The following is a 27,778-nucleotide window of genomic DNA, read 5'->3' as shown; positions in this document are numbered from 1 at the left end:
AATTATTTTCCTGTGTATATTTCTTAAATTTTCTCAAGTTCCCTTTGTATTTGGGCTGCAAATTAAACCAAAATTATAATTTTTTTTTAAAAAAAAAGATGTGTGCTAAGTGCCAACTATATAACAAGCACTATAGAGTGAGTTGAAAGAGATCAAACTAAATCCTCGCCAGCAAGGAGCTTGCGGTCCAGTGGAGAGGACAATGTAAACAGTGGGTTATAAGCTGTAAGAGAGGCAGCGGCACAAGGAAAGGGATAATTTGTTGTGTCAGGCGAGGATCAGCTGAGGCCAGATAGAAAATAAGCCCTGAAATCTCAGGAGCTTACCACATCACCATCCACACAAGGCAGGCAGCTGGACCTAGTGATGACTCACTGCCTTTTCAGTCTTGTGGCCCTGCTACACTAAGCAAATGATCTCTCAGGTTGCTCTGGAAGGACCGAAGGGGCTGCATGAGCAGAGGTAGACATGGATGCATCACTTCCACCCACTGTAGTGAGAACACTTCAACTGAACTGCAAGGAAGCCTAAGAAAGGTTGTCTTTCTGAGTGTCTAAGAATAAAAATAAAATGAAAGAGTCGGTGAACACAGAGCAGGGTCTCTGCCACCTCAACCAAGAAGAGCTTCACAGAAAAGTGGGAATCAGTTAGTTCTACAGAGCAGTAGGAGTTAGCCTGGCAAAGATGCAGAGAAGGGGTGGTCAGACCAAGAGTGTTGCCTGTGAGACAACAAAGAGGTCCAAAAAGGAAAGATCATTTCAGGAAACTTAGTTTGGCCACAGGGAAGGGGAATGTGTTACATTGCGGTGCAGAAAAAGAAGGCAGCACATGGAAAGTCATATTTTGCTAGGCTGACATTTATCAAAAGGACTACTTGGAGCTGTTCCAGGATTTGATTAGCAAAGTGATGTGTTGGGGTATGTAGTCTTAGAAAGATCTCTCAAGCTTCCTTAGATGTGGAGGAAGACAGATCAGAAGGGGTTAAGATAGGAGGACAGCACAGGAGCAATTGCAGTAATCCAAACAAAGAACTAAATCACTAACACTGAAGAGAGAAAGAAGAGGGAGGGAGAGATCTGAGAGATTTAGCACACACAATTAACAGGATTGACAAGCAGCAGGGTTGCTGTAGCATGCTCTCCTTGTGAGGGTCCCTCTCCATGATCATATGGACTGGGAAACTGAGTTGCTGTCTAGACTTTGTGAGGTGGCCTGCCAGGCTTTGTGAAGGAGAAAAGCTGGGAACTAAACCCCAAGACAGACATGTGACATTCTGGCAGCCTCAGCCCTGCCTCTTGGAATAGGGAAGAACGTGTTGCTCCTTCATGGAAAACAGAGAATTTGCAGAGACGCTGTGGTGTAGCAACTCAGGGTATCAAGCATTGAAGACAACAGACTTACCTTTCCCAGAGATTATCAAGCTCATGGAAGTCTGGCCAGTTGAATGATATGAGGACTGGAGAATCTGAGCTTCCCTAGGATTCAGAGGAAACCAAAAAAAACAGTGAAACTATCATGATAGACCAGTGCCCAGTGAAATTCTAAGCCACCTAGGTAGCCCTTCTCCCATGAATCCAGTCAGGAACATCTCTTGGGTAAGTAATCTATCAACAGCATTTCCATATAGACTAGTCTAATGTAACATGGCGGATGTAGACCATCAAAGAACCACATCTGTCCACCAAACCTTTGTGATGCTTCAACAACATTTGGAGTGCTAGTCACTTCTTTCCAGCCCAAACTCAATGTAAGAAGACTTTTCACTATGTCTTCCCAGGATATCTCAAGGAATCTCATTTAAAAGATTCTTTTCCACCCCACTCCTTTCTCTGATCTCTCTGGCCTTGCAAAACCACATGAAACCATTGTATCGTGGTATGTATAAGCTCCATGAGCACAAGAGCCATCTCACCACTGTATCCCTGGCAACACGTGCCATGTGGTAGGCACTCAGACAATAGATGAGGAAAAGGTGATGACACGCCTCCTGAAGGCTCCTCCTTAGAAGATGTATATGTGTATGAATTCCTCCCCCACCTTTCACCCAAAGCAGGCGTGAGTTCACCAACACATTTGCCCTCTGTCAGGAATCTTTCCACTGCGAAAGACAGGAAGTACACTCAAACAAGCATAATTTAAAAAGAGCATCCATTGTCTTGCCTAATGGGCCCCCACAAGCCCAAATGATGTCATCAGGCTAATATCTCTCTTTTTCACTCTTTCTCCTGGTCCCCTTCCATCTAGCATTATTTCTCTTGCCAGTTGGCCTCATTTTTCTCCCATAGTAAACCAGTGACCTCTTCACACTGAGGGTGCAGGCAAAGTTGGCCAAAGTTGACTTCAAACTGACATCAGCTTAGCTTACTGAACCCAGAGGAAACGATCCCCCACAGCATTTATATTAAAAATAATAATAATAACCCCAGGTGATTGACCTGGTTACAGATACAGATCTGTGATTGGCCAAGACTAGGTCACATGTAGACATATGTATCTTGTGATGGACAGCTCAGTAAAACCATCTAAACAGAGGAAACCTAATAGAAAAGGGGTACTTCACCCAAATAAGGAAAAGATAGTAGGTTAAATTCTCTGTCGCTCTCTCTCACACACACACACACATACCCAAATATATTCTACATCCTCCATCCCTCCAGAGCCTAATTCATAAGGCAGACTCCTAGCCCTGAGGGTCTATTAATGCATCACCACCAGCAAGTCTTTGCCTAGATTTTTTAGAACAGAAACCAAGCCCCCCTCTTCTACAGAGAATTAAAGCCAGATTTTTCCTGAAATGGATTAGTACATGATTCTCTATGAAAACGAAGCATACAACCACCCTCTAGGATATTTCCTCCTGATTAAAATTTACAGGGAGACTGTAGAAGCAAGAAACAACTACATGTGTAGGTAGCAGAACAAAAGAAAAATCACTTCCAAGATCATCTTCCATCATGATAGTGGTATTAGTGTTCTTACCAAGAAGAGGTGGGAGTTAGTAATTTTGTTTTGGTTTCCATGTGATTAATATGACATTGTAATTAAACTTTGGCTTGTGCTAGTTCTGCCTTTATGGCAAATGACTGTGACATAAGACTGAGGTGGAAGGCAGCTGTGCATGTGGACACACGCCAGTGAACTCAATTCTGCATGGAGCCCACTCAAGTAGCTCTGTTAATACTCACAGTTACCATGAAAGCCTGAATTTTACCAGCCCCTTCCTGCCACAGTGCTTTCATTCTGCACCAACGTTTTATATTTCAAACATCTAAGTTTTGTCACTGTACTAGGCACTCAATGTGTATTGGTGAGCCAAACAAAACTCAATGTGAGCAGTGCTTGTGCAGACAGGACTTTGTAATAAATTTAATACCAACTTAAATAATATATAATCAGAAGGGCAAGCCTCTGCAAACACGTTAAACAATGTATTCCCCAAGCAAGTATTACTTTTGGATGACTTCCTGTTTTTGGATGGAGTGCTGGAAAAGTGGAAAGACTTTGCCCTAGCAAAGGGAAACAGATAATAATCAAATAAATGAACAAATAATATAAATAAATTGTGATGGATGCCATAAAGAAAAATACCGGATGTAGGTAAGAGGGAATATCTGATTTAGGTTAGGCCACTCTAAGAAAATGACATTTGAGAGGTACCTGGTGGCTCAGTCGGTTAAGTGTCCAACTCTCAGTTTTGGCTCAGGTTATGATCTTGAGGTTCAAGGGATCCAGCCCTGCATCAGGCTCCGCGCTAACAGTGTGGGGCCTACGTAAGAGTGTCTGTCTGTCTGTCTGTCTCTCTTTCTCTCCTCACTCATGTTCTCTTTCTCTCAAAATAAATAAATATACCCTTTTTAAAAAGAAAGAAAATGACAGTTGAACTCAGAACTGAAGAATAGGAATTTTCCAGGGATGGGATGGGAATACAAACCTATGCCAATTTATCAGCAAGTGCAAATGCCTAGAAGCAGAAGAGACTGTTGCTTACATCTTGAGCAAGAGAGCTAGCATGACTGGAGCAAAATAACTGGGGGCAAAGTCACAGGGACAGTCCCTTAGTGAGCCTGGCAAGGGTCTTAGAAATACACAAGTCCTCCCCAGATTGACACACTGGTAAACACAAAGGAGCATTCATCTGCAGACTAGACTATCTTCTGTCCTTCTTAGAGGCTAGGAGAAAACGTACTTGCACTCTGGAAAGTTCGGGTTGAAAGGCAACAACTACAAGTCTGTTCAGGTCACCTGGGTTGAACATGCATACAGATGCCTCTCTCTTCTGCCATCTCCATGCCAACAGTCCACCCACCTCTACTAGAATATTCCCAGGGCCCCTGAAACTAAGTTCTCCAGCTGTGCAGGACCTTTGCTTACTACTCAGGCTTTCACCTGGTGACCTCCCTCCCTGGAATACTCTCCTCAACTCTTTTCCTGCTCTCACCTGTAAAGTCTGACTCCATCTTCAAGCCCCCACTGAGGCGGCACTTCCTGTAGGAAATGGTCTTTGTGTGCCCAGTGCTAAGTATCCTTCTTTCCTTCCCAGTGTTTACTCTCATGACAGCACTAATATTTTCGCGGTTTGTTCATGTGTCTTTACCCTCCTCGGACCTGTAAGTTCCGTGAGAAAAAGAACCATAATTGCCTTGCTCTATCCTAAGTGCCGATCAGAGTAACAAGCACATAGTAAGTGCTCAGCAAATATTTAGTGAATGGATCAGTGGGATTTTAAGTTGACATCATAAAACTCCACTCTCTGCAACCTCTATTAATTCCAGATTTGGGGAGCCTCCCAGAATGACTCTAATTGCTCTTTGGAATGAAGCCCTTCAGTTATTTGGAGACCACACTTTCTCTTCCCAGTTTTCCATATTAGAACCTTAGATCAGAGTTGCCCTGGTTCTTATAGTGGGTCTAATTCAACCCCCTTATTCACAAATGTTTGCTGAGTACCAAGCACTTTCAAAAATAATATAGCCACTAAGAAAAATGAAGTCCCTACCCACCAGCAGCTCATAGGCCATTACAGATAAGGAAACTGAGGCATTCAAGGTGAAAGACTGCTTTGCAATGACAAAGCCAATCAGTGTCAAAACTGCAGAGTTAAAACTGAAGCTCAAATTCAGGTCTCTGTACCTTTCTCCCTCACCATCATCCAAAACAGCAAGTCATCCAAAAATAATGTTTGCTTAGGGAATACATTATTTAATGTGTTTGCAGAGGCTTACCCCTCTAATTATGCATTATTTAAGCTAATATTAAATTTATAGCAACTTGTTTTGTCTGCACAAGCACTGATCCCAATGTAGCATCGAGTCTTGTTGTATGGCAACTGGGGAGAGCTGCCTTATAAATCCCAGAGGACTGACCCAGATAGGAAATGAAGATGTCGTCCAGGCCTTGCTTTTCCTCTGGGTAAGTGAATACCTAACCTCTCCAAGGCAGGAATTTGGCTTTTAAATGCCTCCAGGCATGGGAAAGCTCAGGCCCTCCCTCCCTCACCTTTTTGGGGTTTCCACACTGGAAACATGACAGGCAAAGTACTCCTCTGCAAGTCTAACTGAAGCCTCTCCTGCTGTGCAACACTGCCGTTTCCTGGAGGGGATCCAGCCCAGTGTTAATTTCCTCCTTCATGTTTCTCAAATCACCAGCTCCCGTCATTGCCCCTCGAGCTAAGTTGGAGTCACTGGTTATAGGCCCAGCAGGGCCATTTTGACGACAGCGTTTCCTTTTCTCAGGGTTTTTTACGAGCCTCCTTGTGACAGGCATGTACTGGGTGAGATCAAAACATTCTGGGGGGAGATTCCACAGGGGAAACTACTTCCCAAAGTCTGCCCTCTGCAAAAATAAAAACCATGCTAAATAGCTGAGTTTTATTAACTGGGGAAACCAGGCTGAGGAAAATGCCCGATAATTAAAAAGAATGGCTTCCTTACAAACACAAAATTGTATTAATTTAAAAATTGGTTTCTCTATCACTGAATACCTACCAAGCTGGCTGGGAAGGGAATTGTGCTGATCCTGGCAGTGAAAATAATTCAAAATAACTTTTATGTTCTCCAGGAAGCCTCAAGGTTAATTTAAATATTGTTAGATGAGTAATTTAATTCAGAATAAGAGAACAGTGTGGCTACATTAAAGCTCCTGCACACTCTAAACTGGGGGCAGATGCCGAGGAAGTCCTGAGCATGTCTGTCCAACCACCCCGCATCCCACACCCCACAGCCGAGGCATCTCCTCTTCACAAATGGTACCCTGGTAATTAAAGATACTTGACTACACAACAGGCATGAATGCCTTGGCTCAGCTTCCAATAAACTTAATTATTAGAAGGACTGGGCATTTTTATAGAAATTACACATTTCTATAAATAACTCAGAGTGACATCACCAAGATGATGGCATAAATTGTTCCTGACATAAATTGTCACTCCCCTTCTCAAGAATAAATGACAAACTACTGATGGACAGGGCACCACTGACGCAACCCTAGAACATGGTGGGGGGTGAGGCTGAAGTACTCCCCAAACCACAGAGACCAAGACAAATTGGATTAAAAAGCTAAGAGGAACAGCTACACATTGATGACATTGTCCCTCCTCCAGGCCATAGAGTGGTCTCCCATGAGCCTCCAGGGGGAAAGAGAGCCATATGGGACATCTAGCCACACACACACACACACACACACACACACACACACAGAGCCTATGGGTTATTTTGTGAAAGCCCCTACTCCAGTCTTGCCCCACAGGGACTACAGGAGAATCTGCAGGGCTTGACTCCTAGGAAACTGATTATGATAGAGAAGGAAGAAGAACCTTGCAACAGCCAGCACATGGATCTTGGCAGACCAAGTTCCTACCCACAAAGCCCAAGTAGGTACTCCCAACCAGCAGCTCATCTGCAGAACCAAACTGTTGGTGCATTCTTAACATGGAACTTAGCAGGGTGCATATCTGCCTGATTTAGGTCCTCAAATGAGCCAGGCCCTGGAGCCCCTGCCCAAGCAGGGGAGCTGAACCATAACCCCAGGCATGGCTGAGTGTGGCTCCCACCCCCATCTGACTGGGAAGGCTGGTGAGACCACCTGGCAGCTGAATAGCTCAGTAATGACAAGCCGAAAGGAAGACAGACAGAGCTGATCACCCCCCAAAGTAAAACCAGTACTAGAGAGAGGGTTCCCTGCTACATGCCCACACAGGAGGAGTTAGTTCACAGCGCCACCCACTGCTTGGTATAGCTCCTAGCCACTGCCAACCAGAAAGCCTGTTCAGAGTATTTTGGAGTTTCTTGGAATGGGCCCGCCCACCCTTCCCAGACAAGGGAGCAAAATCACAATCACACCCACTACTGAGTATTTCCCACCCTGACTGGCCAGAGGGGCTGGTGGGAATGCCTGAAGTCAGAAACATAAGCTGATAGACTACAGAGCAAAGCCAGTGACCCTATTCAGTCAGGGAACTTGGAGCAAGGGCTGGCTTAAGACCACAAAGAATCTTACAAACTTTGGAACTAGTTCTGCTGCTGTGCCTGAACAAGTAAACTAATTCATAGCCCTTCTTATTGCTATATACAGCCTTCAGCCTGCCCTGCCACAGAACCTAGCCATAGCACACAGGAAGCTGCATTACCCCTCTTAGAGTGGCACTTGAAAAGAATGCAGAGTCCTTGGATTTCCTCACACACAGAACAGAAAGAGTGACTCTTTCTAGACAGGGAATTCAGCACAAACTCTTCCCTGATTTGGGTCCCTATACAACAAGCTGTGAAGAACTTAAATTCCATTGCTATCCTTCCAGGGCAGAGAAGCTGATTCACGGTACCATTTTTTTATTAAATACAGTACCCAGGACCAACAGTCTGATAAGCCTGACCAGAGAACCAAGAAACCACAGAGCCCATCCTACAGCCTCAACTGGGCAAGGAACTAAGCCAGCAGTCCACTCCAACTTGTTCTCACCCTTGACCTCAAAGCTCAGGTAGTTGTCTTGCCCAGAAATTAACCCTGAAGCAAGGCATACTTGCCCAAGGACAGTACCATCAGACATATCCAGAAACCCAGACTGAGCTGACTAGTGAAGAACTATCTTTACCAAAGCAAATCTATAAAGTCTTAAAGAGGAGACCACTTACTCAAATGTGCAGATACAAATGTAAGGAATTAAGGATCACAATAAATCAGGTAAATATGACACCACCAAAGGAAACTAATAAAACTCCAGCAACTGACCTTAAAGAAATTGATATGTATGAACTGTAAAAGAATTAAGAATAGTCCTCTCAAAGTTTAGAGAACTACAAGAACTCCCAGATAACTGAACAAAATTAGGAAAATAATACATGAATAAAATGAGAAGTTCAACAAAGAAGTAGAAAACATTTGGTGCCTGGGTGGCTCAGTTGGCTAAGCATCTGACTCTTGGTTTTGGTTCAAGTCATGATCTTGTGGTTTTATGGGTTCAAGCCCCACATTGGGCTTTGTGCTGGCAGCGCAGAGCCTGCTTGGGATTCTCTCTCTCTCCCTCTCTCTGCCTCTCTCCCATTTATGCTGTCTCTGTCTGTCTCAAAATAAATAAATAAACTTAAAAATAAAAGAAAGAAAACATTAAAAAAAATAAAACCCTAGACCTGAAAAATATAGTGACTGAAGAATTCAGTAGAGTGCTTCAAAACCAGACTTGACAATGCAGAAGAAAGAATCAGTAACCTGGAATATAGGACATTTGAAATTACCTAGAGTAATAAAAAGAAAACAGGATAAAAATGAGTAGGGAAAGCCTACAGAATTTATGGAACATATTTAAAAAAACAACAATATCTGCATTAGGGGAGTTCCAGAGGAAGAAGACAAAGCAAAAGGGAAAGTATATTTGTAGTAATAATGGCTGAAAACTTTTCAAACCTGGGGAAAGAAATGGATATCCATGAGGCCCAAAGGCTCCCAAACAGTTGGCTTGGAATAGGCCAACACCAAGACATATTATAATTAAATTGTCAAAAGTCAAAGACATTGGGTGCCTGGCTGGTTCAATCAGTAGAACATGCAACTCTTGATATTGAGGTCATGAGTTCGAGCCCCACATTGGGAGTAGAGATTACTTTTGAAAGAATTGAAGACAAAATTTTGAGATAAGGAAGAAAAAAAGTTACACTCAAAGGAATATAGACTTTTCTGAACACACAAAAGTTGAGGAAGTCAGTCACCACTACTACACGTGCCATATAAGAAAGGCTAAACGGAGTTCTTTAATTGCAAATAAAAGGATGCTAATTAATATAGAAAAAAGAGGGGTGCCTGGCTGGCTCTGTCCATAATGCATACAACTCTTGATCTTGGAGCCCCACTTTGGGTATAGAGATTACTTAAACGTAAATTTTTAAAAAATAAGAAAACATAAAACTTTTAATAGTAAATAGTGGTCAATGTTAGATTCTGTAATATGTTAATGGTGGCATCTAATTCACAACTCTAGTTTAAAAGTTTAAAAACAAATGTAGTAAGGTACACCTCGGTGGTTCAGTTGGTTGTGTGTCTGACTCTTTGTTTCGGCTCAGCTTATGATCTCATGGTTTGTGAGCTCAAGCCCCGCATCTGGCTCCACACTGAGTAAGGAGTCTACTTGGGATTCTTTCTCTCCTGTCTCTCTCTCTCTCTCCTCTCTCTCTGCTACTTCCCACCCTCAAAATAAATATTTTTCAATGCTGTAAAACTACCCCTAATACAATAATCAATTATTAGTTATATAATCAAAAAATATGTAAACTATAACATGAATAACGTGAAACGTGAAAAGAAGAAGTAAAAATGCAAAGTTTAGGAATTCTATTAAAGTTAAGTTGGTAGCTTTAAAATACAGTATAATCATTTGAAGATAATTTATGTAGGCCTCAAGGTAATCACAAGAGGAAAACCTATAGTGAATTCACAAAAGAACATATTAAAGAAGTCTAAGCACACTTATACCAAAAGACATTTTAAACCCCCCCCCCGCCCAAAAAGTATAAGAAACAACAATGGATCTACCAATCAGCTAGAAAACAATTTTTTAAATGGCAAGTCCTTACCTATCAATAATTACTTTAAACATAAAGACATCATATTCTGCAGTTAAAAGTCATAGATGGCAGGATGGATAAAAACAAAATCCAGCAATATCCTGAATACAGGAGACTCATGTTAGGCATATGCATTGAGACTGAAGAGATAAAAAAACGATTTCAAATATATAGTAATAACAAAAATGCAAGATACCTACACTTCTATCAGACAAAATAGACTTTAAACTAACAATAGTAAAGAGACACAAAGTAGATCGTTATATTGTAATAAAGTAGTCAATCCATCAAGAAGATATAATAGTTGTATCTATTAACCCAACAATGGAGCACCTAAATACATAAAAGAAAAACTAACAGAACTAAAAGGAGAAATAACAGCAATACAGTAATAGTTGGGGACTTTAATACCCCACTCTCAATAATCATCCAGACAGAGAAATGATAAGGAAACAGCAGATCTGAACAACATGATAGATAAAATGGACATAACAGACATACACAGAACCTTCTATCCAACAACAGCTGAGCACACATTCTTCTCAAGTGCACAAGGAACATTTTGGTGGGGACAGACCATATGCAGGGCCACAAAACAGGTCTTAGAAAATTCAAGGAGTTTGAAACCATATCAAGGATCTTCTCCAACCACAATAGTATAAAACCAGAAATCAGTAACAGGAAGAAAACTGGAAAATTCACAAATACATGGAAATGAAATAACACTGTTTAGAACAACCAATCAATCAAAGAAGAAATCAAAAGATAAATAGAAAGTACCTTGAAAGAAATGAAAATGGAAATGAAACACCAAAATTTGGGGCGCCTGGGGGGGATAGTCCATTAAGCATCCAACTTCAGTCAGGTCATGATCTAGCATTTCATGAGTTTGAGCCCCATGTCAAGCTCTGTACTGAGAGCTCAGAGCCTGGAGCCTGCTTCAGATTCTGTGTCTCCCTCCTCTCTGCCCCTCCTCCACTTGTGCTCTGTGTCTGTCTGTCTGTCTCTCTTTCAAAAATAAATAAACATTAAAGATTGAAAATAAAAAGTCTCAACAAACAAAAGTCCAGCTTCACTGGTGAATTCTACCAAATATACAAAGAATCAATACATATCCTTCTAAAACTCTCCCAAAGTGGAAGAGGAACAAACCCTTTCAAACTCATTTTATGAGGCCAGCATTACCCTGATACCAAAACCAGATAAGGACACCACAAGAAAAGAAAATTACAGGCAACATCCCTGATGAACATAGATGTAAGAATTCTCAACAAAGTATTAGCAAACCAAATTCAATAATAAAGGGCCATACAACATGAGCAAGTGGCGTTTTTTTATCCAGAGAAACAAATATGTTTCAACATGTAGAAATTAGCCATTTTAACATATTATACTAACAAAATTAAGGATAAAAACCATATGGTTATCTTAATAGATGCAGAAAAGTATTTGACAAAATTCAACATTTACGATAAAACTCTCAACAAAGCAGGTATATAGGAACTACTCTGCAACACAATAAAGGCCATTTATGAAAAACCCACAGTTAACATCAAATGCAATGATGAAAAGCTGAAACCCTTTCAAGATAAGTAATACAAACATGCCTATTCTCACCTCTGTTTTTTGTTTTGTGCTTTTTTCATTTTGGGGTTTTTTTAATTTAAATTTTAGCCAACATACAGTGCAATATTAGTTTCAGGAATATATTTCAGTGATTCATCACTTACATACAACATCCAGTGTTTATCACAAGTGCATTCCTTAATTTAAATCCATCACCTAAAAATAAATAAATAAATAAATAAATAAATAAATAAATAAATAAATCCATCACCTGTCTTGTCCATCTCCCAGCCAGATCTCTCTATCAACTGTTTCCTATCATTAAGAGTCTCTTGTGGTTTGTTTCCCTCTCTCCTCTTCCCCCAACTTCCCATGTGTTCATCTGTTTTGTTTCTTAAATTCCACATATTAATGAAATCATATATTTTTCTTTCTCTGATTGATTTGTTTCACTTAGTATAATACATTCTAGCTTCATCCATGTCATTGAAAATGGCAGGATTTCATTGTTTTTGATGGCTGAGTAATATTCCCATTGCATATATGGGGCGCCTGGGTGGCTCAGTCAGTGAAGCATCTGACTTTAGCTCAGGTCATGATCTCACGGTTCGTGGGTTCGAGCCCCGCATCAGGCTCTGTACTGACAGCTAGCTCAGAGCCTGGAGCCTGCTTCAGATTCTGTATCTCCCTCTCTCTCTCTGACCCTCCCCTGCTCATGCTGTCTCTGTCTCTCAAAAATAAATTTAAAAAGTTTTTTTAAATTCCATTGCATATACCACCTCTTTATCGATTGATCAGTGAACAGACATCTGGTCTATTTCCATAGTTTGGGTATTGTTGATAATGCTATCAACACTGGGGTGCATGTATCCCCTGTATCTTCACCTTTCATTCAACATAGTTTTGAAAATCCTAGCCAGAGCAAGACATAGTTGCCTAGTTAGGCAGACATAAAAGACATCCAAACTGGAACGGAAGAAGTAAAACTGTCACTATCTGTAGATATTATAATATCATAGAAAACCCTAAAGACTCCATCAAAAACTGTTAGAAAAAAACAAATTCAGAAATGCTACAGAATATAAAAATCAATACATAGAAATCTGTTTTGTTTCTATACACTAATGAACTATCAGAAAGAAATTAAGAATATAAGCCCATTTACAATTACATCAAAAAGAATAAAATTATTAAAAATAAATTTAACCAAGGAGGTGAAAGACCTATATACTGATGCAGCACTCTGTGGGAACCTCTGAGCCATGCCATCCTATTAGGAAATAGCCAAAGCCAAACAGCCATCCTACTAGGGAAACTCCAGAGCCAAACACCTTGAGACCCCTCCCAAGCCCATGCCTGCTTCAGCTCAACTAGCCCCAGGAAAGAGCACCCCAGGATTCCCTGAGCGGCACCTACCCAGCTCCAGCCATCCTGCCAGCCACATACACAGGGGACATTTCTACATAAGGCCACTCTTTCAAGATTAGGACAGCTGGCTATTCCACCTAATTCAGAAAAAGAAACATACAAAGTCAAACAAAATGAGGAGACAGAGGACTTTATTTTAAACAAAAGAACAAGTAAAACCTCAGAGGGAGAAAAAAACCCTAATGAAACAGGGAAGAGTAGTTTAGCTGATAAAGAGTTCAAAGTAATGGTCATAAAGGTGCTTCCTAAACTCATGGTAAAAAAGGAAGAATACAACAAAAACTTCAACAAAGAGTTAGAAAATGTAAGAAAGTACCAAACAGAAGTCACAGAACTGGAGAATGCAGTCAGTGAGCTGAAAAATACACTATAAAAATACACTGAAGAGCAGATTAGCTGATACAGAATATATCAGCAACCTGGAAGATAGACTAGAACTCACCCAATCAGAACAGCAAAAAGAAAAAAAAAAGAATTTTAAAAAATGAGAATAATTTAAAGGACCTCTACAACAACACTGAGCATGCGGATATTTATTATAGGGGTTCCAGAAGGAAAAAAGAGAAAGGGGCAGAAAATTTATTTGACACAATAATGACTGAAAACTTCCTTAACCTGTGGAGGTCAAAACAGACATCTAGGCCCAGGAAGGACAGAAAGTTCCAAGCAAGATGAACCCAAAGAGATCTACATCAAAATATATTATAATTAAAATGCAAACGTTAAAGAGAAAATCTTAAAGGCAGCCAAAGAAAAATTTGTCAGCAGAAACTGTGCAGGCCAGAAGGAGTGGCAGGATATACTTAAAGTGCTAAAAGGGAAACACTTGCAAACAAGAATGCTCTACCTGGCAAGGTTACCAGTCAGAATTGAAGGAAAGATAAAAGTGCTCGCCAGCAAAGCAAGAGCTAAAAAGTTCATTACCACTAAACCAGCCTTATAAGACATATTAAAGGATCTTCTTTATGCCAAAAGGAAAATACCATACTAGAAATTAAAAATACATATATGAAAGAAAAAAATCTCACTGGTAAAAGCAAATATATAGTGGGGCACCTGGGTGGCTCAGTTGGTTAAGCGTCCGGCTTCCGCTTGGGTCATGATCTCACAGTTCGTGGGTTCGAGCCTCGCGTCGGGCTCTGTGCTGACAGCTAGCTCAGAGCCTGGAGCCTGCTTCACATTCTGTATCTCCCTTTCTCTCGACCCTCCCCTATTCCCACTGTCTCTCTCTGTCTCTCAAAAAGAAATAAAGATCATTAAAAAAATTTTTTAAAAAGCAAATATATAGTAAAGGCAATAAATTGGCCATTTAAAGAATGAGTATGAAAGTTAAAAGACAAAAGTAGTATTAACAATTATAAGTAGTATACACAGTATACACAGAATATACACAGTAGTATACACAGAATAAAAATATATAAAATAAGACATCAAAATATAAAATGGGGGAAGAGCATAAAAATGTGCTTTTAAATGTGTTCAGGCAAATAGCTATCAGCTTAAAACAGACATATATGTGTCAGTATGCTATGCATATACCTAAATATGCATATATATGTAAATACATATGAACATCATGGTAACCACAAACCAAAATCCTGCAATACATATACAAGAAAATAAAGAGAAAGAAACCCAAACGTAACACTAAACTATCAAACCGCAGGGCCAGAGACCAAAAGAATATAAAAACCGTGAGAAAACAGTTACCCAAATGGCAATAAGTAAATATTTATTGATAATTACTTTAAATGTAAATGACTAAATGTTCCAATTAAAATATGGAGGGTGGCTGAATGGATAACAAACAAGACCTGAGGTGCCGAGGTGGCTCAGTTGGTTGAGGGGCTAACTCTGGATTTTGGCTCAGGTCATGGTCTCGTCCTTCATGGGACAGAGCCCCATGTCAGGCTCTGTGCGGACAGTGCAGAGCCTACTTAGCTTTCTCTCTCCCTCTCTCTCTGCTCCTGCCCTACTCACAATCTCTGTCTCTCTCAAAATAAATAAACATTAAAAAAACAAGCTCCATCTATATGCTGCCTACAAGAGACTAACTTCAGACCTAAAGACAAACACAGACTGAAAGTAAAGGGCTGGAAAAATCTATTCTGTATAAATAGAAACAAAAAGAAAACTGGTATAGCATATGCTCATACCAGACAAAATAGACTTTTTTTTTTCTTAATTTTAGAGAGCAAGAGAGCACACAAGCAAGGGAGAGGGGGAGAGAGAGTATCTTTTTTATTTTTTTTAATGTTTTTTATTTATTTTTGAGAGACAGAGAGACACAGTGCAAGCAGGGGAGGGTCAGAGAGAGAGGGAGGTGCAGAATCTGAAGCAGGCTCCAGGCTATGAGCTGTCAGCACAGAGCCCAATGCGGGGCTCGAACCCACAAACCGTGAGATCATGACCTGAGCTGAAGTCAGACACTGAGCCACCCAGGAGCACCAAGAGAGAGTATCTTAGGCAGTCTCCATGCTCAGTGCAGAGCCCAATGCAGAGCTCAATTCCAATGCAGAGCTCAATGCAGGGATCATGACCAGTGTCAAAATCAAGAGTCACACAGTCAACAGACTAAGCCACCCACACACCCCTTTTGTTGCTAAATGAAATAAGTCTGTCAGAGAAAGACACATATCATATGTTTTCAGTCATATGTGGAATTTGAGAAACTTAACAGAAGACCATGGGGGAAGGGAAGGGGAAAAAAATAGATTCAAATAGAAAGGGAGGCAACCATAAGAGACTGTTAAATACAGAGAACAAATGAAGGGTTGATGGGGAAAGGGCAGGGGAGAGGAGAAAATACATGATGATCACTGAGAAGGGCACTTGTTGAGATGAGCACTGGGTGTTGTAGGTAAGAAACGAATCATAGGAATCAACTCCTGAAGCCAAAAGCACACTGTATACACTGTATGTTAGCTAACTTGACAATAAATTATATAAAAAAAAATATGAACAATATTCTTTCAGGGAACTGAAGGATATAAGAAATTGGCCTTTAAAATTACTTTAAAATGTTAAACATTTATTGTAAAGAGTCTGCATTTTTAAAAGAGTAATTTGCATGTTTTATTTCTCTGACTAAAAAAACAAAAATAATGCATATTCATATATTTTTACATGGTAAAGACCAGACCATATAAATAATTTTATTCCTGTTTTTTCTTAATATCATATGTGTTTCCTTATACCATTCCAAGTCCTTAAAAAACAGGATTTCTTATTGGAGGCACAATTCTGTCACATGGATGTGTCAGAATTTGCAAAAACTGTCCATGTTTTGCTGTGATCACTAAAATTTCTTATTTCCTAAGTTGAGCATCATAAATAATGGTTTGATCATGCCTTCAAACACAAACTGATGATTTCTCTCAAAAAAATTAATGAGTAAGGGTTTTTTTATTCAGACAAAATAAACTTTAAAACAAAGACTGTAGCATAAGACAAAAAAAGGCATGACATAATGATACAGTGGTCAATCCAAGAAGGATATAGCATTCATAAATGTTTATACAGCCAAAATAGGAGTATCTAATATAAGGCAAATATTTACAGGACATAAAAGGAGAAAATGAGAGTAATCCAATAATAGTTAATAAGGAAATTTTGGTTTTAAGTGGCACATTAGACCAGATGGATTTAATATAGAGAGAGAGAGAGAACATTTCACCCCAAAAAATACAAATCATTTTCAAGTGGACATGGAGTATTCTCCAGGATAAATCACATGATGAGCCATAAAATAGGTCTCAATACATTTAAGAAGACTGAAATCATATCAAGCATATCTTTCAACCACAATAGTATGAAACCAGAAATCATTTACAAGAACAAAAATGGAGGAAAACACAAAAACATGGGGACTAAGCAACATGTTACTCAGCAACCAGTAGGTTGATGAGAAAATGAAATTAAATATATCTTGAGACAAAAATGGAAACACAATTTTCCAAATTCCATGACACAACAAAAGCAGTTCTAAGAGAGAAGTTCGTAGCAATACAGGCCTAAATCAAAAAACAAGAAAAATTCCAAACAATCTATGACTAAAAGAAGTGGAAAAAGAATAGACAAAAAAAAAAAAACCAAAGTTAATAGAAAGAAGAAAATAATAAAGATCAGCACAGAAATGACATAGAAACTTAAAGAACAATAGTACTACCAATTAAGCTAAAAGCTGGTTCTTTGAAAAGATAAACAAATTAATAAAGCTTTAGCCAGGCTCATTAGGAAAAAAAGAAACCCCAAATAAAAAAAGAAACGAAGAGAAGTTACATCTAACACCACAGAAATACGAAAGATATTGGAGATTACTATAAATAATTATACGCCAACAAATTGGACAACCTAGGAGAAATGGATAAGTTCCTAGAAACACATATCCTTCCAAAGCTGAACCATGAACAAATAGAAAACCTGAATAGACAGATTATAGGTAATGAATTTGAATCCATAATTTTTTAATGTTTATTTTTGGGAGAGAGAGAAAGCAGAGGAGGGGCAGAGAAAGAGGGAGACAGAGGACTCAAAGTGGGCTCCGTGCTGACAACAGACAGCCTGATGTGTTCTTGAACTCATGAACCATGAGATCATGACCTGAGCTTACGTCAGATGCTTAACTGACAGAGCCACACAGGAACTACTGAACCCATAATTTTAAACAAAACAAAAACAAAAGTCCAGGACCAGACAACTTCAAAGGTGAATTCACCAAAAACATTTAAAGAAGCGTTAGTAACCATTCCTCCTCAGACTATTCCAAAAAATTGAAGAGGAAGGAGTTCTTCCAAACTGAATTTATGAAGCCAACATTACCTTGATACCAAAATCAAAGATATTACACACGTACCAGAGTATTTATATATACACACATTCTGATTAACATAGATGCAAAATACCTCAACAAAATATTACCAAACCAAATTCAATAATACATTAAAAGGTTCATACACCACAGTCAGGTGGAATTTATTCCAAAGATGCAAGGATGGTTCAATATATGCAAACCAAGCAATGTGATACACCACATTAACAACATAAAAGATAAAAATCATGCTCATCTTGGGGTGCCTGGGTGGCTCAGTTAGGCGTCTGGCTTCAGCTTAGGCCATGATCTCATGATTTGTGGGTTCAAGCCCCACATCGGGCTCCGTGCTGACAGCTAGCTCAGAGCCTAGAGCCTGTCTTCAGATTCTGTGTCTCCCTCTCTCTCTGACCCCCTCCTTACTCTGTCTGTCTGTCTCTCTGTCTCTCAAAAATAAATAAAACATTTTTTTAAAAATCATGCTCATCTCAACAGATTCAAAAAAAAGCATTTGAACACAATTCAACATCTACTTATGATAAAAACTCTTAACAAAGTATAGAAGGAATGTACCTCCACACAATAAAGTTTGTATATTACAGACCCACAGCTAACATGACACTCAGTGGTGAAAAGCCAAACACTTTTTTCTAAGATCAGGAACAAGACAAGGATGCTAACTTTTGCCATTTTTATTTAACACAGTATTGGAAGTCCTAGCCAGAGCTATTAGACAAGAAAGAAAATCCAAATTAGAAAGAAAGAAGTAAATCTGTCACTATTCACAGATGTCCTAATACTATATATAGAAAACCCTAAAGACTCCACCAAAAAACTATTAGAATAAGTGAATTTAATGAAGTCACAGGATATAAAGTTGCCATACAAAAATCAATTGCATTTCTATAAACTAATAACAAGGTATCAGAGAAATTAAGAAAACAATCCATTTATAATTCATCAAAAAGAATAAAATAGCTAGGAATAAACCAAAGAACTGAAAGACCTATACTCTGAAAAATGTAAATCGCTGATAAAGGAAATTGTAGATGACAAACTGAATTTTACAAATGTAAAGATATACTGTGCTCATGGATTGGAAGAACTAAAAATGTCCACACTACCCAGTTAAATCCACAGATTCAATCCAATCTCTGTCAAAATACCAATATCGTTTTTCACAGAAAAAAAAACAAACAATACTAATACTAGTGTGGAACCACAAGACCCCAAATAGCCAATGTAACCATGAGGAAGTATAACAAAACTAGAGATATCACACTCCTTAGATTTCAAGATATAAATACAAACCTATAGTGATCAAAACAATGTGGTATTGACAGAAAAATACACACAGAGATCATTAGATTAAGGACCTAAATTTAAGAACCAAAACCATCACATGGGTCTTGGCAATGATTTTTTTTGTATATGACAACTAAAACACAAGCAACAAAATCAAAATAAACAAATGGAACATCATCAAACTAAAGAGCTTCTACACAGCAAAAGAAACAACAACATAAAAAGATAACAAACAGAATGGGAGAAAATATTTATGAATTATATATCTGATAAGGGGTTAATATCCAAAATATTTTTTAAGTCATACAACTCAAAATTAAAATAATCCAATTTAAAAATGGGCAAAGTGGGGATGGGGGATATCTGGCTGGTTCAGTAGAGCATGCAGCTCTTGATCTCAGAATCATGAATTTGAGCTCCATGTGGGTATAGAGGGTACTTGAATAAATGAATCCCTACCTACCTACCTACACACATACATACATAATAAAAACAGAAAAAGGACCTGAACATTTTTTCCATAGAAGATATATGAATAGCCAAAAGGTACATGCAGAGATGTTCAACATCACTAATTGTGAGGGAAATACAAATCAAAACCACAATAACACCTCACACCTGTTAAGATGGCCATCAAAAAGATAAGAGTAAAAGCTGGCAAGGATGTGAAGAAAAGGAAATTCTTGTGCACTGTTGGTAGGACTAAATTGGTGCAGCCAGTATGGAAAACAGTGTAGAGGATCCTCAAAAATTTTAAAACAGAGCCTCCATATAATCTAATAATTCTACTGCTGTAACTCATCTCCAGAGGAAGTGAAAACAGTATGTCAAAGATACATCTGTACTCCCATGTCCATTGCAGCATTACTTACAATAGCCAAGACATGGAAACAACCTGTGTGCTCATGAACAGATAAAGGGACAAAAAAGTTGTTGTATATTTTACAATGGAATATTATTCAGCCATTAAAAATGAGGAAATCCTGCCATTTGCAATGACATGAATGGTTCTTGATATTATACTAAGTAAAATAAGTTAGAGAAAGACAAATACTGTATAATCTCATTTATATGTGAAATATTAAAAATAAATAAATAATGAAAACTCACAGAGAAAGAGGTCAGATTTGTGGTTACCAGAGATAGGGAGTGGGGGATGGGAATTGGAGGAAGATGGTTGAAAGGTACAGACTTCCAGTTACAAGATAAATAAGTACTAGGGGTGTAATGTACAGCATGGTGATTATAGTTAACACTGCTGTATGATATGTAGAAAAACTCTTAAGAGAGTAAAATCCTAACGTCTCATCACAAAGTGAAAATTTTTTAAAAGAAGAAAAAGAAAAATTATTATCTATATGAGATAACAGATATTAACTAAACTTATTAGGGAAATCATTTCATTATACACATGTATATTATGTTATATAATTTAAACATATATAGTGATGTATATTGATTATATGTCAATAAAATTAGAGGGAGGAAAATAAAGTTCAGTGAAGTTCAATAAAGTTCCTTTGAACCAGTGCTATACCAAAATCCCATTCCCAAGGACATGGTGAATTGGGGGATAAAATCCCAACTTAAGTTATCAATGGCTAATGGTTACTAATGGTTATTACTTCTTTTTGGTTGATGCACCCAGGCGAGAGGTCAGAGGCCTTGTTAGTTCTAAGTAGTAGCAATAAACCCAAATATTGGCCGTCAGAGTTTAGGGACCCCCTTTTCTGGTTTTGCCCACTATTCAGTTCCTTCTGCAGTCTTAGCACTTCACATACTAATATAATTGTTACAGTGATGGTCATGCTTGTATATACAATTTACATGTTGTTCTCTCCTATGGTTACATGTTACAGTACATGTTCATATATGTACACAGATACATACACATACTATTATATTATGGTTATTTATATGATTTGCCTGTTGGTCTCTCTCAGGTAGGTGAAGATAGGGACATTAATCCGAGTGTATTTTAACCAACAGTACACAACAGAAGCATCCAGCCCCGATTCCCTAGGAGGCTGATTCAGCAGCTGTGGAGTCATCCCAGCAGCAGTGTGTTGAGAGAGTATCACAGGTGGCTTAAAATTGCAAGCCTGATAGAGAGCAGCTGGCCATCGAGCTAGTACAGCCTAGGTGGGTGAAGACAGTGAGCTCTGGACTGAAATTCTAGCTCCACCACTTACTATTTGTATAAGTTTGAACAGAGCACTTAAACCTATCTCTCCCTTGAATGTAAAAGTGAGGATAATAGTCCTTGCCTGGGAGTATTGTGGGGATTAAATAAGATAAAACAAGAGTAGTTCTGAGAACACACTAAGCCCATCATAAATTCTCAAAACACATTGCTTTGTTGGTGTTGTTCATCCCTGAATTCCAGAGAAGGCACCAAGCCTGACATTAGCAGAGATTTAATGTTCATAAATAATAAATGGACAGGGAGCTGTATGATATTAGCAAAGAGAGGAAAAAGGGGAAATTAGTAAGGAAAGAAAAGGAGGATATAGGATGACCAAGGAGATAGGAAATGGGCATGGTAAGGAATCACAAGCAGTTGGCTCAGGAAATCCTAAAAATCCATCCTCACTGTTGCTAGATTATTCATTCTGCCTAATAAAATGTTGGCAAGGTCTTAAACTGAAATTTTCAGACTCATAGGATTAAGAATTTTGATGGCTTCCTGTATTTGTTCCAAATGAAGCAACCCAATATAGCCAAACTTCTGTTTCCAGAGGAATTGATCACTCTGACCCCATCTTGTGGTTTCCTTTGGATATGGTGACTCAATAATTCTGACTGCATTAACTTTTGGACCTGTTTTTAAAAAATCCTACCACTCATGGGCGATGGGCATTGAGGAGGGCACCTTTTGGGATGAGCACTGGGTGTTGTATGGAAACCAAATTGACAATAAATTTTATTTTTAAAAAGTCCTACCACTCTCCCTTTATTTTCTTGACTGTTCTTCCTCATGGCTGCACATTTGATTATATGGGAATCTTCCACTTGAAGTTAGGGGTCTTAATCCCAAGAGCTCACCACCTTTATTCCTATATCCATGCTTTGATGCATTTTCTTTCCAAAATGTCCTATCACCTTCTCTCTGAGATCACTCCATGGAAACAGCAATAGTTTGAGGAATCAAGTAGTCCTGGGTTCAAATCTAGCTTCTACTAGTTGTCTAGATTTGTGACCCTCTGAGTTAAACTGCCCATATATAAAATAATTTCTATCTATGTTGTGAGATTAAACTGGGATAAGGGATGTGAAGTACCCAGCACAGTACCTGCCAAAGTATGAGAGGCTTATATTAATTTAGTTCCATTTCAACTGCTAGTAACAGGGATTAGAAATAACAAGAGCTTAAATAAGATACTGCCTTATTATTTTTTATGACATAAAAGGAGTCTAGAGGTGAGCCATTCATGGCTGGTATATGTGACCATTAAAGACACCTAGGTCAACAGAGATCTAGGCTCTTTCTGAATGAGCCATCATCCTTGAAGCTTCCATTCTCAAAGTCATCCATATTTACAAGGTGAATGCTAGAGCTCCAAGGATCACAGCCAGATTCCACCCAGGAAAAGGAGGAAAGTGGGAAGAACAAAAGGGTGCCTATATCATAGCTATATCATCTTCCTTTAAGGTTCCCAGGAGACCCAGCTGACAGTTACCACTTACATCATGTTAGCCGCCTGTCTCCCCAGAGGAAGCTGTGAAATGTAATTCTTTACCTGTGTGCAATGAGGCTCCCTAGAAAACAAATGTCTGTGGTATTATCAGGCTACAGTACGGAGCCTTCAGGGGCTATTCTGTGCTTTATAGTTTCCCCATCATTTCACACCTCAGGGAAGACAATGCATATATAATACATGAATCAGTAAAGCTGGTTAAATGTCTAAGTAGTTAAATGCTTCAGGTCTGAACACCTAAGTTCCAGACCAACCCAGCCACTTCATTGTTATGTGACCCTGAGCAAGTATGTAACCTCTCTGCTTCAGGCCCAGTTTCCTGACTTGTCAAGTGGTTATTGTGGGCACTAACTTGGACAAGAGATGCAAATGGCCTAAAACATTGCCTAGGTCTAGCCCTCAGCATGTGTTAAAGTTATCACCACCATCATCAACATCACCATCATCATTATTGTTAGGTGCTGTTGAATAATTAGGTAAGGTAAGGAGGTACCAGATATCTCTCACTTTTCTTTCTGCCTGTGTACATCTTCCTTTGCCTTCAGTGGTCACCCTGGGGACATCTGGATTTGCAGCCAGTTATGTTGAAAGAACCTGAGCTCAGTCAGCCTCATTTTATGCACTTCCAGTTATCCAGTTAGGACTAGCTGAATCTCAAGAGTCCCTCTCCTTTGCCCCTAACCAGAGTTTAGTCACCCAGCTCTGCCTTCTGGGACAGGCACTCTTCTCTGTTCAGATCAACTTCTAAATAAATATTAAATTATGTCTAGATGTGTTCCACTATCCCTTTCAAATCTAAGTAAATCAGTTCCCTTTGTTGGAATTCCCCAGCCCTGATAAGGTCTTCCACTGATGTCTTACATCCTTGACAGTGGCAAGATTTTTCTCTAGATAGAAGTAAAAAGGTTCACATAACAATAAGCCGTCTTATTCCCAGGTCTTTGCAAAATGTGGATTTCTATGACAGCCTCCCCACCCTCCTTGATACCTTTACTTGAGTTTCAGAAGAAATCTTGGCATCTGCTCTTAAAGATCATTAGCTACTCAGCTAGTGATGTGCCAAAAAAGGATTGAAAGTGTGCAAATATACAAATTATCTTGCTCTCCAAGGTGGCCAGGCAGAGCAGTCAGAATCCCAGTGTCCAGGGCTATTATATATGGCTAATTTGTGCAGTGCACAATTTTCCCAATTCTCACTCTCTCTGATATGATGGCATTCCTTATAATTGGGTAGTGCATGGCGTACATGACTGCTCAGGGCAGCTATGCCCAGATTAGTCATCCCTGACCATAAGTGGCCTCACTTTGTATTCTAATGCACCCTTCAAATATTAACATTTTCTTTGTGTACCATGATGTAAAGGAGTTTAAAAAACACTACTCTAAATAACTTCAAGGTGAGTTCTTCCTCCAACATATACTCGTTCCCTGGCCACGTCAGCCATGTCCTCCATAGAAGCTAACATTCCCAGGTGTTATCTTTCATACCAAGCCCATTGTGTTTTCGTAGGTCCATGGAAGAAATCTCTTGTCTATTGATTATGACCGGAATATTCGTACAGAAAAGATCTATGATGATCATCGGAAGTTCACCCTGAGGATCATTTATGACCAGGTGGGCCGCCCGTTCCTCTGGCTCCCCAGCAGTGGGTTGGCGGCAGTCAATGTCTCATACTTCTTCAATGGGCGCTTGGCTGGCCTTCAGCGTGGAGCCATGAGTGAAAGGACAGACATTGACAAGCAGGGCCGAATCGTGTCCCGCATGTTTGCCGATGGGAAAGTGTGGAGCTACTCCTACCTTGACAAGGTAAGTGAATGTGCTGCCCTCACTCAACTGGAGCTTTCCCTTATTCACACTGCTCTTTTTAAGCTGATCTGATATTCTTTGCCATAAGACATTGAAAATCTTTACTTTGACTCTACAAGGTCTCCTCTCACACTCCCATCCTCACTGAGAGGGAGGAAAATCTGAAGGAAAATGTTATTCATAGCTCATCACTATTACCATTAAAAGAAAAAAGTGCTAGACACTTAGTAATAGCAAAAAGAGTGGATTATCTAATTTTATTCCCAACCCCCCCCAAAAAAAAACAAGAAAAAGTGCTGTTGAAGCAGACAGAATCATCCCACTGGCATCACAGCTAATCATTATTTATGAATTGGAAATGCAATGATTCATTTCTGCCTTGCCTGGAAATAAGCCATCAGGGAAGGGAATTTTGCCTAAAACTCAAGCACACAGAACGAGATCCTCCTACTTGGCCTATTGGCTGAAACAGCCAGTAGATTCTCTCTACATAATTCCTTGTGTCTGAAAGTGCCAGATTTGGGTCTTTGTGTCAAAAAGTGTCAGGTTGGAGCAGCAGTAAGAAGAGATTCCTTGGGGGCACAAGTCAAGTCTTTTGAAGGCTGTCCTGGTCATCTAGTCATTAGGCAGGGGCTTGCTAAGCTTGAGCTTCTCATCTGTACTATCTTGACATGGGTTCCATTTCTATTCCTTCCTTTCTTGCTCTCTACTACAGCAGTCACTTGCAGACAGAGCTATGACCTCCTCCGTAAGGGTGGGCTACTGTCCCTTTGGTCAATCCCTGAATCCTGTTCTCATTATGCCATAAAATACTAGAGTGGTTGACCAGAGGAGGCAAGAGTCTCCCAGTTGCCTCAAGTTTGAGGCCATTCTTATCACCCCAAAAATTGATGATTCTGGGTTACGTAATCTTTTCAGTATTTTCTAAATGGAAGATACACTTTCTCTTTAGATTTAATCAGGGGTGGCCAAAGCACAGTATGTGTATCATACCTGTCTCCTGCTGGGCCAGTGTCAGTCATTTCTTAACAATCACAGGATTTCTTGTTATTGAGCCTGGAGGCAAAGTCAGTGCCTCTCGCCTCAGTCCTTCGAGCCCTCTCTATTCAAAGTATGGTCCAAGCAACGTCAGGATCACTTGGGAGCTTGTTACAAAAGCAGATTCTCAGGCCAGTTCCCTTCTTATCCCCCAGAAAACTACTAGACCAGAATCTGCCTTTTAACAAGAGCCCTGGTTATTTCATATGCACAGTAAAGTTTGGGAAGCATTGGTCCAGGTAGTGGCCATGGTCCATCAGAATTAACATGCCCAGTGAAATCAATCTACTCATAATATCTGGTATAAACTTCCCCATCCTTCCATGGCTTTTGAATTGCCATTTTGGAAAATGGAATAGATTTTGTCCATTTGAGTGCTTGGTCCTAAAGAGTCAAATCACATGTTCCTCCCCTCTCTTCTTCCTCCAGTCTATGGTTCTCCTGCTTCAGAGTCAGCGTCAGTACATATTTGAGTATGACTCCTCCGACCGTCTCCACGCTGTCACCATGCCCAGTGTCGCCCGGCACAGCATGTCCACCCACACCTCCATTGGCTACATCCGCAACATTTATAATCCCCCTGAAAGCAATGCTTCAGTCATTTTTGACTACAGTGATGATGGCCGTATCCTCAAGACATCCTTTTTAGGCACTGGGCGCCAGGTATTCTACAAGTATGGGAAACTCTCCAAGTTATCAGAGATTGTCTATGACAGTACTGCTGTCACTTTCGGGTATGATGAGACCACTGGTGTCTTAAAAATGGTCAGTCTCCAGAGTGGAGGTTTCTCCTGCACCATCAGGTACCGCAAGATTGGCCCACTTGTGGACAAGCAGATCTACAGGTTCTCTGAGGAAGGCATGGTCAATGCCAGGTTTGACTACACCTATCATGACAACAGCTTCCGGATTGCAAGCATCAAGCCTGTCATAAGTGAGACCCCCCTTCCTGTTGACCTCTACCGCTATGACGAAATTTCTGGCAAGGTGGAGCATTTTGGCAAGTTTGGAGTCATCTATTATGATATCAACCAGATAATCACCACTGCTGTAATGACCCTCAGCAAACACTTTGACACCCACGGGCGGATCAAGGAAGTCCAGTATGAGATGTTTCGGTCCCTTATGTACTGGATGACAGTGCAGTATGACAGTATGGGAAGGGTGATTAAGAGGGAGCTAAAACTGGGGCCTTATGCTAACACCACGAAGTATACCTATGACTACGATGGAGATGGGCAGCTCCAGAGTGTGGCTGTCAATGACCGCCCAACCTGGCGCTATAGCTATGACCTCAATGGGAACCTTCATTTGCTGAACCCGGGAAATAGTGTGCGCCTTATGCCCCTGCGCTATGATCTCCGGGATCGGATAACCAGACTGGGTGATGTGCAATACAAAATTGATGATGATGGCTATCTGTGCCAGAGAGGGGCTGACATCTTTGAATATAATTCCAAGGGCCTCCTAACAAGAGCCTACAACAAGGCCAGTGGGTGGAGTGTCCAATACCGCTATGATGGTGTGGGGCGGCGGGCTTCCTACAAGACCAATCTGGGCCATCACCTGCAGTATTTCTACTCTGACCTCCACAACCCAACACGCATCACCCATGTCTATAATCACTCCAACTCAGAGATAACCTCACTCTACTATGATCTCCAAGGTCACCTCTTTGCCATGGAGAGCAGCAGTGGGGAGGAGTACTATGTTGCCTCAGATAACACAGGCACTCCTCTGGCTGTGTTCAGCATCAATGGTCTCATGATCAAACAACTGCAGTATACGGCCTATGGGGAGATTTATTTTGACTCCAACCCTGACTTCCAGATGGTCATTGGCTTCCATGGTGGACTCTATGATCCCCTGACCAAGCTGGTCCACTTCACTCAGCGTGATTACGATGTGCTAGCAGGGCGATGGACCTCTCCAGACTATACCATGTGGAAAAACGTGGGCAAGGAGCCAGCCCCCTTTAACCTGTATATGTTCAAGAGCAACAATCCTCTCAGCAATGAGCTGGATTTGAAGAACTACGTGACAGGTGAGGACTTTGTCACCTCAGTTGGGCAGTGGC

At 40.0% G+C, this 27,778-nt stretch overlaps 1 protein-coding gene across 1 annotated transcript in view; it reads left to right on the top strand.

Annotated features, from left to right (window-relative positions):
• The window catches only part of TENM2 (teneurin transmembrane protein 2), a 1,222,720-nt gene that overhangs the window by 1,181,484 nt on the left and 13,458 nt on the right, over positions 1-27,778 (top strand). The window contains exons 30-31 of the mRNA XM_029942895.1: positions 24,367-24,663; positions 26,131-27,745. Of these exons, the coding sequence (XP_029798755.1) occupies positions 24,367-24,663; positions 26,131-27,745 (1,912 nt within the window). The remainder of the gene's footprint in view (positions 1-24,366; positions 24,664-26,130; positions 27,746-27,778) is intronic.

Source organism: Suricata suricatta, chromosome 6 (assembly GCF_006229205.1).
Source record: "Suricata suricatta isolate VVHF042 chromosome 6, meerkat_22Aug2017_6uvM2_HiC, whole genome shotgun sequence".
Classification (NCBI taxonomy): domain Eukaryota; kingdom Metazoa; phylum Chordata; class Mammalia; order Carnivora; family Herpestidae; genus Suricata; species Suricata suricatta.
Note: the sequence above shows the minus strand (reverse complement) of the source record. Positions and strands in the feature narration are given on the sequence as shown.